Genomic DNA, 13,599 nt, shown 5'->3' on the forward strand with positions numbered 1-13,599 from the left:
AATATTGCTCGGTCTTTTTTTTTTTTAAGAGCTTGGCTGTCTTGAGTAGTCATTTCCAGCTATCCTGTGAATGTTCTGTAATCTGGAATTTTTAAATGTTTTTCTCTCATGATGTGTGTGGGATTTAGGGCTTTAAAAAGTACCAGTGAAGGGAACCAGCAGTTAGCGTAATGGCTATGTCGCTGGACTCCCACGTAGTTGACCGCGGTTCGTGTCCTGGACCCGGTGGCTTAAAACTCACGCCGGGCGTGTGTGCATGCGTGCCCAAGATCCCGAGAGGAGAATGGAGGAGAAGGGATTGCGGCATGACCATCCCCCCTGGGGGGTGATTTCTCGCTTTCTGTCTCTGTGTCTCTCTCTGTCTGTCTGGCGAGCGCACGCGCCCTACAGTGAAAATCTCTCCAAAAAAAAAAAAGTACCAGTGAAATAAAATAATTACATTTCATGAAATAATAATGTGGAAATACTTCCTTGTAATACAAAGTTCTGTAGGTTTGGAATGATGCATATAATAATGTCTCCATCACCCCTGTACTGCAAAGAGCAGTTTTCTGCCCTAAAACTTCATTGAAAGTGCCATTTTTTTTACGTTGAAAACCATTTATTTCACTGGAAAGAAAAAAAGTGACCCAATTCTATAGGTCTACTTTTGAGCCAAAAAAGAGACCCAAGAGCAGTGACACTTCACCCATGTCATTCCCAAATCCGACACCCACTGGAAGCAGGAGGCAAGAAGGAGACAGTAGGGACCCCACCAGTTTCTGCACACAATGAGAGCTGCTGGGAAAACAAAACTTGAATGGGAAGCTACAGAAGTATTGAAGGATATGAAGAACAGGAAAATGGGCAGGAGACAGGAAAAGGTCCAAACTTTGCAAGGTAAATTAAGGTCCACAGTTCCTGAGGGACTCAACCTACAGAGCCGAGAATGTCCCAGGGAGATGGGGTACCAAGAAGGGTGTATTCTCATGCACAATTACGGCTTGGAATTTCAGCCCACACACATTTCCACCGAAACTCTGTTATCAAGGCCTCTGATGGCCTCCACTGCATCCTCTGCCCACTCCATATGTACAAAAGCACAATCTTTCACGATGTCACATTCAATAACCGAACCGTCCTCAAACTTGGCAGGAGGTTCCTTGTTGATACAGGTGGGACTGATGTTGCCCACGTGCAACTTTGTCGAGGTTTTGCTCTTACTCTTGCTACCTTCCGCACTGATGTTTGCTCCATGCAGCCTGCAGTGGTGCGGGTTGGTATGGCATCCTCAGATGCAGTTTGGTCTTCTATGTGCATAAAGCCACAGCTCTTAAGGATGTCACATTCTAGCACCTTTCCAGATTGCTCAAAGAGTGAGTGGATCTCCTGTTCTGTGGCCTCCCTGGGCAGGTTTCCAATGAACAGCTTCACCAACTTCTCGAAATAGCCCACACAAAGTTCAGCAGCACCCTGACGCCGGGTGCGTGTGCCTGCGTGCCTAAGATCCCAAAAAGAGAATGGAAGAGAAGGGATTGCGGTGTGGCCATCCTCCCTTGGGGGTGATTTCTCACTTTCTGTCTCTCTGTCTCTCTCTGTCGCCCAATAGCAAAAACCTTTCAAAAAAAAAAAAAAAAAAAGAATTCAGCAGTGCCTCTGGGGTGGATGCTTCTCCAGGGGCCTTGTTTGTTTGTTTTTGAGAGTTTTTTGCTATAGGGCGCGTGTGCTCGCCAGACAGACAGAAAGAGACAAAGAGATAGAAAGTGAGAAATCACTCCCCAGAGGGATGGCCATGCCACAATCCTTTCTCCATTCTCCTCTCGGGATCCTGGGCACACACACACACGCGCCCGGTGTGAGTTTAAGCCACCGGGTCCAGGATGCAAACCGCAGTTGACTACGTGGGAGTCCAGCGACATAGCCATTACGCTAACTGCTGGTCCCCAAGTGCCATTTCTAATCACTCACTTCCTGCTTCCCTAATGCCTAACAACCATTATGTTTTCTATCCTTGTAATTTTTGCCTTTCCCGGGATGTCATATAAATGGAACTATACAATATATGACCTTTTGTATATGACTTCATTCACCTAGTAAAAGTCATTTAAACATTTACTCATGTTATTGCATTAACTAATAGCTTGTTCTTTTTGATTACTAAATACTATCACATTGTTTAGATATTGCAACGTGTCTATCCAGTATTCTTTTGAAAGAAACGTTGGTGTTTCTAGCTTCTAATGATTATGATAAAACTGCTATAAATAGTCATTAAGGATTTCTGTGTAACCAGACAGTTGCAAATCACCCTATTTCTAGATAGTATGCTAAGTTTGTGGTTCAATGTATAAGTAGCCAAAACATTTTCTGTTATTTTGTTGTTATTGTTGTTTTCTTGGCCACTGTAATAGGTGTGTAGTGATATTCAATTATGATTTAATATCCATTTCCCTAATGACAAATAATGTACTGTTCATGATTTTTTTCAACTCTTTCCTCTCTCAATCTTCCTTTTCTCTCACAACCAACCAAAGATCATTGGGGGTCATATGACCGATATTCCTGGCAAATGGCTAACTCCTAATATTTTGTAAAGTTAAATGAATGCAAGCAGCAAAAGAACAGATGACAAGGTCACTAAAATTCGTCTGTGCAATCCCCTTTCTAATTTTGGATGGGCTAGTTTATGAGATATCTCCTTTTAACCTGTTTGAGAACTTTTCCATCTTTTGCTTCTCAGAGTAGATATTTCTTACCTTTAGGAAATTCTTACTTATTTCCTCATGATTCTGGAAGGAATATCAAGCATGCAGTCCAGTACTTCTCAAAACATACAAAGATCTATATGAACTATTCTGAAATGATCATAGTACACTATCTCAACATACAAGATTAGCTTGTGTCATTTCTTTAGGACCTTATTGTAAAATAAACAATCTAAATCTACTCTAAGAATTTTGAATTTTCCACCAAGTCTTTATAGCTTCATATTCATTAAACATGTAAAATCCAAAGGCTTAAGAGGGGACTTTTTTTTTTCTTTTTTTGAGAGAGAGAGGGGAAGTTTATGCTGTATGACACAAGCTCACCAGAGAGACAGAAAGCAAATCACGCTCCTGATGGGATGGCCATGCCGCAATCTCTTCCCCTTCATGCTTTTCTTGGCATTTTGGGCACAGGCACACACATCCAGCATGAGTTTCAAGCTGTTAGGTCTAGGACTCGAACTGCAGTATGCCATGCTGGAGTCCAGTGAGGTAACCGTTATACCATTTGCTGGTCCCAAGAGGGCACTTTTTAACTTTTTTGTGACATACCAAGATATTCAGTTTCCATACTGAGGTAACAACATTATCCTTGGTAACTCAGTCCACTTCAATATATCCAAATTTCCATTTTAAGGTTTTCCTTTTCCACCACAACTGCTGGTATTAATTTCAATCTCAAATTTGTTTTGGTTATACATGAAAGAAATTCATTTTAAACAAAAAGTGTTGAATTGATTTATTTTGCTAAGGAAGACTGTAGAGTGGCAGGAATCAACAGCACAAGGGTTAGAACTGGACAATAAGTGCCTTTCTTTGCTCCCCCTCTCTCTGTCTTTCTCTCTAGGCTCTAAACCTTGTTTATATATCTGTAAATCCTCTTCTTATCTTCACTTGATTCTCTTGTTTTCATCATCTCCTTCTGTAAAGTAGATTTTTCCATATGTCCGTAAATGTGGACACAGATGGTTTCAGAGTCATACATTTAAAACTCACGAAGTAAAAGGAAAAGAACTATATGTTCCTAAGGAATCTAGAGAATTCCAATGTCTTTAGTTTGAGTAACTTAGATATACCTTATTTGTTGAGATAGAGTACTATGATTGTTTGGGGGAAGAAAACATGTATTCTTGTATGTTTTTGGAGGTGCTAGACCACATGACTGACATTGTCTCCAGAACCATGACAACACAGGTAAGATTTTCCTAGAAAGCAAGAAATATCTACTTTGGCAAATAAAGAATGGAAAAGTTCCCAAATGGGTAAAAAGAAGAGCTCTTGAAATTCATCACACATGCTTCTAACTTTATGGGCTGATTGTCCATATGAAGTTAGTATTCACAAATGAAAACTCAAAATGGCATTATTACATCTTGAATTGTGAAGACTTTATTTTTGTTCATAAGTCTCCCTCTGAAAGGAAAAAATTGCCAAAAGACTCAAACATAAAATATTCCAAAGTTTTTCCCTGATGAAATATTTGTTTGGCTGAAATATATTCATAATTAGGAAAAATGAACCAGCTGAACCCTAACTAGTGACTGAGGAAGGATACTTTAGATTGTTGAGAGGAAGATTTTCTTTTTAATTTTAAATTAAAGACATGCATAGGAAATAAGTATGTAGATAATCTCCAAAAATGATAATTTAAAAAATCACACTGACCTATTTTTAAAGTTTCTCTGGAAACATTCCTATGTTTAAATCAGTAGGTTTAAAACAGAGAACTAGTTCTGTTTGAACCTAAGAATAATGGTTTGTATAGAAAGTATTTGCATGTCTATAAATTAGGTTTTACTTCTCTTTCAGCAATCATGTAAGAGGAAACCCTCTTACTTCTACATTGATATGATATAGAAGTCATTGTCAAATGGATATGTTTAAAACATGCATGCTGGGACCAGCAGATGGCATAGTGATTACGTTGCTGGACTCCCACATGACTGACCACAATTTGAGTCCCAGACCCAGTTGCTTCAAACTTAAACCAGTCTTGTTTGCATGTGTGCCCAAGATCCCAGGAGGAGAACAGAGGAGAAGGGATTCAGGTGTGGCAATCCCCCTTGGGAGTGATTTCTCACTTTCTGTCTCTTTGTCTCTCTGGTGAGCACACACAGCCTATAGCAAAAATCTCTCTCAAAAAAAAGAAAAAGAAAAGTTAAAACACACATGCTGTGAGTAGAAAGATTTTTATGGTATGTAGGTCACAAATTTGATACACCTTAAAGATGAGTATGAAGGACAAAAGAAGAAAATGTCATGGGGCCACAAATTTCATTTCTAGGACCAACCTCAAGTAATCTTTAAATCCAAAATATCACCTACATTGGTGCTGTTACAAGTATCAGGTGGTGCCAGTCCTCTGCTGACAGTCCTTCACTGGCTCCTCATTATACAGCAATATACAACCTTACACCATCTGGCTCCCTCCTAACTCTGACCTCTTCCTTGCAAGTCTCAACACCCCTGACTCAGGACCTCTGCTCTTGCTCGTTTTCCTGACCAAATACCTCTCCCAGATATACTCAAGTCTCCATTGGAATATAAACTTTTAAGAGCAGAGATTTTTCGGTTCTATTCTCTAATAATATCCCTATCATCTGCCCTTACAGTTTTCAACACATAGTAGGCCAATAAATGCTTTTGGGAATTGAATCAAATGTATTAAAGAGAGTCTGTATTAAGCAACATATTATATACGTACTAAACTCTATGAGTTACGTTAAAATTGAGTTCATTACTCCTCTTCACACAGAGAATCACACTATCTCATCATCCTGGTGTCAACAGAGTGTTTATGTCACACAATCAGTAACTAAGTATTCACTGTATTATGTACATCTCTGAGGGGAAAAAATGATCAGGATGTTGTAGGTGATTTAGTAGATATAAAAGAAGCAAAATAAATTGTTGTTGCTTTCCAGTTAAAGGGATAAGACATAGACTTAGGATATCTGTTATACTGAGCAATCTAAAGTCATGTAAGGCATTGCATTACAGTATGCATGGCAAACTGCCCAGGCATGGAGAGAGGAGGCTGCAGCTGGCTCCTCAATAATAGATGGATGCAAGATAGCCAGAAAGGAAAAAATGAACAATTCAGAAAGAGGAACATGGCAACAAAGGGATTTTATAGCCAAATAAACTTTTATTTCCTTCAATAATAGATATGGAATATGCAATGACTTATTTTCACTAATGTATTTTTAAGAGCTTATTTAAGGAATTAAGTCATATCTTGACACATTCTAAATTGGATTATTTGTTTATGACCTTAAGTGCTCTTTTTGGTAAAAGATTTGTCCTTTTTGCAAAAAAAACAAGTTCGCTTAAAATAAAATTAGTAAGAAAATATGTTGCAAGGTTAACTAATTCATTAATTACATTTTCAAGTAAGATAATAACGATAAATATTATTTAACATATTGCTAGATCTCCGGAGAATACATTTGCTCTTAGAAATAAGCATATGAGAGCTATTTAAATGCTTCTAAATGGTAATCAATTTATCTGTCTCCTCAGACCTCAGAAAATAACATTAATAATCCATTAAGAATATATAGATATAATCTTTAATTTCAACTACCAATCATTCAAAGGTTGACATTGGGTCATACAAAGCTCTTAACTATTTGCCTGTTTTTGAATTTCATAAAATGGATTTGAGATATTTACACTATTTTCATCGTGCTTACTCCATTCACAATTATGTTTATAAAATTAATTTATGTTGATAGATGAGTTCACTCATTTTTATTGCCATATCATATTCTACTATATAACTGAAAATAATACACTGGATTTCTTCATTGTAATGTTGGCAAATAATGAAGTTGTTAAATATTTGACAACAATTTTTTGAGGCAGACTTTTGTGCTTATTTCTGTTGGGTATTAATTTAGGATGTGTATATTCAATTTGAAGAGACAATAAAAGTGGTTGTACAAATTTAAAATTCACCTTATTAGATACCCAGATAGATACACCTTCTTGCCAACACTTGTTATCAGTCTTCTGTGTATTTGTTTTCTTAAGAATTGGGTAAAAATTGCCTGGTGAGTCCATGTGGGCATAGGATTTTCTTGTAGAAAAGATTTTATTTTTATTTGGGCTTATACTGTTGTTACTTTTGTAAGTTCTTTTAAAAACTTAGATGCCTAACATTAGTATTTATTCTTTTACTTCACCAGCATATGCATCCAAGAATGTACCTTTGTCCCTAATACTAGAACTTCCTTTTTTGCTTGATGTTCTTATTATATTATTTATTATAGTTATCTAATAGTCAATGTAATTTACTTGTCTAGTTACTTGATTGCAAAAACTAAGAGTTAAAGCTCTATGAAGTCAGGTGTTCTGACCTTTTTGTGTAGTGATAAAACCTCAGCATTTAGAACTTTGCCTGGCATATAGAAGACATAAATACTAGCTTAATGAATAAGCTGCATATTATTTTGCATTGAATTATTATTTTTATAAATGCACATGTGTACTGTTCACAAAAGATCCATGAAAACTCTTCATAATTCACTGCATGTTAGTAGTATGTTTTTAAAGGGTTTTTCTTTAGGGCATGTGCACTTGCCATAGAGACAGAGACAGTGAGAGGGAAAGTGAGAAATCACTCTCCCTTCCTCCAAGGGCAATGAATATGCAGCAATCCCCTCTCCTCCATTCTTCTCCCGCAATCTTGGGCACAGATGCACACATGCCCAGTATGTGTTTGAAGCCACTGGGTCTAGGACTTGAACCACAGTAAGCCATGTGGAAGTGCAGCAATGTAACTGCTATGCCATCTGCTGGTCACCATCATGTCAGTATTGTTTTAGACATATGAAGGCCACTGACTTATAGGTTGATAGCATGATTATGCAATTTTACTGGTATGAAAGAAAGTTAAGAAATTAGCCCAAGGTAGTAAGTTTTACTACAAACTATCCAAATCTATTATTCTTTATTAGAGACAGTTGTCTATCAAGGTCTCCAGTCTATTATAATCAGAAGAATTTATGTTTTCTATTCAATTACCAACTTAACCAATTTCCTGGGTGGAATTATTTTCTATTCCTCCCGCCTTAGCTTCTTTAGCATGTGGTGGTATGTCTGTCTCTGGATTTGATTTCTAATAATTTTTGGACTCTTCCTTGAAACAGCAATTGTAGCTTATTTTGGAGAGATAGAGAAGTCTGGAATAAATATAAAGTCCCTCATAATATTTTTGTCTGTCTTAATAATATTCCTTTACCAGTATAGGGCCTCTTTAAAAAATTCACAGTTTGAGAGTTATTTGGCCATTCAAGAATTATAAATTCAGATTACAAACCCACATGAGAGGTAATTTGTGATTGCGAATTACAAGGTTTATGACAAGTAACTATCTTTTCAATGTTTTAGAAGTCTCTCTCTTTGTCTATCCATATATATATATGTGTTCTGACCTTTTTGTGTAGTGATAAAACCTCAGCATTTAGAACTTTGCCTGGCATATAGAAGACATAAATACTAGCTTAATGAATAAGCTGCATATTATTTTGCATTGAATTATTATTTTTATAAATGCACATGTGTACTGTTCACAAAAGATCCATGAAAACTCTTCATAATTCACTGCATGTTAGTAGTATGTTTTTAAAGGGTTTTTCTTTAGGGCATGTGCGCTTGCCATAGAGACAGAGACAGTGAGAGGGAAAGTGAGAAATCACTCTCCCTTCCTCCAAGGGCAATGAATATGCAGCAATCCCCTCTCCTCCATTCTTCTCCCGCAATCTTGGGCACAGATGCACACATGCCCAGTATGTGTTTGAAGCCACTGGGTCTAGGACTTGAACCACAGTAAGCCATGTGGAAGTGCAGCAATGTAACTGCTATGCCATCTGCTGGTCACCATCATGTCAGTATTGTTTTAGACATATGAAGGCCACTGACTTATAGGTTGATAGCATGATTATGCAATTTTACTGGTATGAAAGAAAGTTAAGAAATTAGCCCAAGGTAGTAAGTTTTACTACAAACTATCCAAATCTATTATTCTTTATTAGAGACAGTTGTCTATCAAGGTCTCCAGTCTATTATAATCAGAAGAATTTATGTTTTCTATTCAATTACCAACTTAACCAATTTCCTGGGTGGAATTATTTTCTATTCCTCCCGCCTTAGCTTCTTTAGCATGTGGTGGTATGTCTGTCTCTGGATTTGATTTCTAATAATTTTTGGACTCTTCCTTGAAACAGCAATTGTAGCTATTTTTGGAGAGATAGAGAAGTCTGGAATAAATATAAAGTCCCTCATAATATTTTTGTCTGTCTTAATAATATTCCTTTACCAGTATAGGGCCTCTTTAAAAAATTCACAGTTTGAGAGTTATTTGGCCATTCAAGAATTATAAATTCAGATTACAAACCCACATGAGAGGTAATTTGTGATTGCGAATTACAAGGTTTATGACAAGTAACTATCTTTTCAATGTTTTAGAAGTCTCTCTCTTTGTCTATCCAATAATGATGTTTCTGTCAGTGACAGACCACATGTAAAACAGTGGTCCCATAGGATTTTAATAGGCTACTCCATATAATCTACATAAACCTAGCTGACATAGTGTAATAGACAATATCAGCTAGGTTTATGTAACCATACTTCATAATGTTTGCACAATGATGAAATCGCCTAATGATGCATTTTTCAGTATGTGTCATGATTGTTAACGCGATACATCACTGTACCTGGGTAGGCCTGATGAACACACATGTTCGCACTATTTGGCTAATATCTTCTAGGTGAAGGTTCACTAGTCTACATACAACTCTGGATCATCCCTTAACTCCCAATTTTTGGCAAATCATTCTTTAACTTCTTTGTCACGTAAGAGTTGTTTAAAAACTATGCGACCAGCCGTGGTGGTGTAGCAATAGTGCAACATAGTGCTACATGATCTGAGGCCACATGAAAAGGTCCTGGCTCAGGGACCAGGGCCTCCCTGTACACACCACGAGCTCACACCGATCTTTGAACATGGTTGGTGAGGCTGAAGGTGGATCATGGTGAGAAAACCCTGTTGGAAGTACCCCCTGCTTTCTCTCTATAAAGGAATATTTAAGGAAATAAACTTTAAAAACAATATATTATATAATATTTTCAGATGTGGGAAATATATAGGGGAGAAGAAACCAGTGTACAATCCTTCCCTATACCACTTCTATGGGGGCTTGTAGAAAAAGACCTTGGGAAAGAAGGAAATTAGGTCTTATCTCCTTACAAATGTGCAAAAACCCAAATCGCTTGCAAATAAGAAAGTCATGTTCATTCGTGGGAGAGACCTTATTTATGGAGTTCTGGAGGACATACTACTTTTCTAGAACTACTTATCATAAACAAACTTGGAATCTGAATTACGTTGCATGGAAAATGGAAAGTGTGACAGGAGCAATGTAAATATATGAGTATAAAATGGAAAAGTTTTATGACCCCAAATGTCTTCTGTACACAACATCTGGAGGATTCCTGTGCTAATCTGGGTTCTGAGTACATATAAGAGAGAACTGGGGAGGCCTTATAAGGTTCCACATCTCTCTCTGTTCTGCCTGTGCCTTGAAAATAAGTATATTAATAAAATAAGTAGTAAATAGTGATAAAGGGCAAGATCTATGATCATGTGAGTTCGATTTGACAGTCTCAGCTCAGGTGATAAAATTGCAAGGTGTTTGCAGTGACAGGCTTGGTCTGGTATCTATTCTACCATGTTATATAATAGAAGTTTCCATGACTTCATCACTTTTCAAGTGTTTGTAAACTTGTTTATTAAAATTTTACTTTCTCTCTGTCTCACCAGGGAAAGAACAAAGAGACAAAGAAGGGGAAAGGGAGAATGCACCCCCTAAGAGGATGTGGTCATGATACAATATCTTCTCTTTTACTTCTCCATCATCTGGGGATTTGGGACATGCATATGCCTGGCATGTTTTTCAAGCCACCAGATCTAAGATTAGAACCTACAAAGTTGACCAGGTGGGATTTGGCTCCATTAATCATCAAGTACAACGGCTGGCATCATAAATGCATTTTTAATTCTTTGGAGTTATAGAGGTAACATTTTAAAAGCTTCTTTATTAATTGCAGTAACTTGGGTTACCTGTTTATACCTTAAATTGTTACTTGTTCCTTTAAATACATAAGACACATGGGTTTTATATTCTGCACATACCAATAACAATGACTACACTGTGGGTCTGTGCATGTGGTTTATTGTTTCTGGTGACTCTTGCCATAATGGCTTGTCCCTATATGTGTAGTTATTTCATTTTATTTTACTACTTATTTACTTCTTCCGTGCATGAGAGAGACAGGAAGAGAGAGAGAGAGACAGAGACAGCACTCTCAAGAGGGTCTTGACATTATGGTCCACTCTCAGTCTCATGGCCCCAGCTGTGAGCTAGCTGTTCTCCATGTGGAACCTAAAACCTTCCCACATGGGTCAGCTTGCAGAGTGCCATGTTTTACTGTTGTGTTACCATCCAGCCTCCTAGTGATTATCATTTTTTAAAATTATGAAGTGATATGTTTTAAAACTTTAATATATACCAACTATCTGCACTCTAGGGTAGAGAGCGAAATATTGAAGGACATAAAAGCAGTGAAAGTACTTAACAAGAATAGGACAGTGTGGAATGGGGGGAGGTGAAGAGAAGAGGATAGAGAAAGATAGCAAGAGAACAAATAGAAAGGCATGACATTAGTGGGACACAGATATGGCTTATTACCTATTGATGATGACGTGTATAGTATTCTCAACTGGATTGGTCTGAGAAGTATTTCATGATGGGTAAAGTCTTTTTACAAGCAAAATGAGAAATAGTGATTGACTGTTTAAAAAATAATTGGAATAATAATAATAATGATTGGGAAAAACAATGAAAAGATATTGAATGATGAAGTGGGGAGATTAATGTCTCTATTTTGACTGACATGCATGGCATTCCCTTTTGAAAAAACAATATATTACACTGTAAAGTTATATGTAATTAAATGTAACATAAACAAGATTATGATGATAATAAATGAATAAAAAGCTAAGAAAAAACAAAAACAAAAACAAAAACAAAACCACGGTTGGTTATGTGGGAGTCCAGTGCCCCTGACCATCACACCACCTGCCAGCCCGAAATAAAATAATTCTTAAAAAAAAAAAAAAAAACAGACCGCATTCCAGAAACATGTACAATTACTTTGCAATCATAAATAAACAAGACTGAATAAGGGGAAAAAAACCTTTATATGTGAGAATTCTTCAGAGACTAAGTTTGGAGTGAATTTCTCTTTTAAGAATTCACTTGTTCAGCCAGCTAACTATAAGCACAACCTAGAAATACGTTCATCTATTTTATTTGTCTTATTATTTATGAGAGACAGAAAGTGAGAATGAGGGGACAAGAAAGAGGAGAAGACAGACAGACATAGGTATTTTTGAAAGAGTTTCTCATGAGTGTTCAACACTCCTGCCTCAGCCTCCTATTTAGACAGAGATATAGGTGTATGCAATCATAGCTGGCATGTTCAGGTTGGCCTGGGAACTGAATCTGGGTTGCAGCGCAGCTCCTAGCCTCCCAAGTAGTGGCACTATCTGCCTGTCACCACTGCTGAGCCAAACTAAATTTTTTGAAATAGTTTTTTTTTCAAGTCTTTCATGTGTTCTTGAGTGAAGTTTATGATTATAAATTCTCAAATGAGTATTTATTTATTTATTTTTACTGTACGAAAATCCAAATCCAAAACAGGTAAGCTAGATTAAATGTCATGTGTGCGTGTGTGCATTCATTATTGACTGTGCTGTTCTTCTTGTGCCCCATACAGGCAGGCATTCTTGGTGTCTCCTCTTATCCATTTAGGTTATTAGGAAATTCATGATGTAGTTTTCTGTTTTTCTATACCAAAATGCATCATGACTTTCCTGACACCCAGTAATTGAAGTCCCAGGCTTTGTCTCTTGCCCTTTGCATGCAGTGTCCCATTAAAACCTATGTATAATAATGCCTTTGTCTTGGCCAATATGCATGGTATTTGTGCTGGAAAAAGAAATGTTTTACACTGTAAAGATACATGTGATTTGGGACCAGCAGTTGGCATAATGGCTATGTTGCTGGACTCCCATTTAGCCGACTGCGGTTCAAGTCCCAGACCCGGTGGCTTAAACTCACACCAGGTGCATGTGCGTGCGTGCCCAAGATCCTGAGAGGAGAATGGAGGAAAAGGGATTGTGGTGTGGCCATTTCCCCTTGGGAGGTGATTTCTTGTTTTCTATCTCTCTGTTGCTCTCTGTCTTTCTGGTAAATGCGTATGCCTTATAGCAAAAACCTCTCAAAAATATTTAAAAAAAGATATATGTGATTAAATGTAAAAAACAAACAAATAAACAAAAAAATCTAGGCTCTAGATTCCGAGGAATCAGCAGATACCCTTAGGATTAGAAACAGCATTAGAATTTTTGGCCCTGTGGTACCATATTTTTTTCCTTGTCTCTGGCCTAAGATTGTTCCCTTTAATTTATACCAGCTAAATAGTTCTTTTGCACAGTTTTTGAGAAATATTTTCATTAGGCACCAAAAGATGACATAACTGGTTCCACATGGGAAGGTCTTCAATTTGAATCCCAGGGAATATGCCAGGTATTTGTGTGCTCAAGATCCCTAGGCTAGTGAAGCCGGGAGTGATTTCAATGTAAAAGTCTTGTTGGGGATCACTCTGAGAAGAAGAAATTAAAAAAAAAAATTAGAAGAAAATGTAAAACCATAATATGCATGTGTATGTATGTGTGTGCGTGTATATATATATATATATACACGCACACACATTTAGAGAGAGATTT

General features: G+C 37.2%; 1 protein-coding gene across 1 annotated transcript in view; it reads right to left on the reverse strand.

The window, feature by feature from the left end:
- Positions 1 to 789: 789 nt before the first annotated feature.
- The window catches only part of LOC102494653 (CUGBP Elav-like family member 4), a 56,519-nt gene continuing 43,709 nt past the window's right edge, over positions 790 to 13,599 (reverse strand). Inside the window, 2 exon segments of the mRNA XM_014584573.2 lie at positions 790 to 1,260; positions 1,263 to 1,416. Of these exon segments, the coding sequence (XP_014440059.1) occupies positions 992 to 1,260; positions 1,263 to 1,416 (423 nt within the window). The 3' untranslated portion in view covers positions 790 to 991.

This window comes from Tupaia chinensis, unplaced genomic scaffold, assembly GCF_000334495.1.
Source record: "Tupaia chinensis unplaced genomic scaffold, TupChi_1.0 Scaffold147185_1, whole genome shotgun sequence".
Taxonomy (NCBI): domain Eukaryota; kingdom Metazoa; phylum Chordata; class Mammalia; order Scandentia; family Tupaiidae; genus Tupaia; species Tupaia belangeri.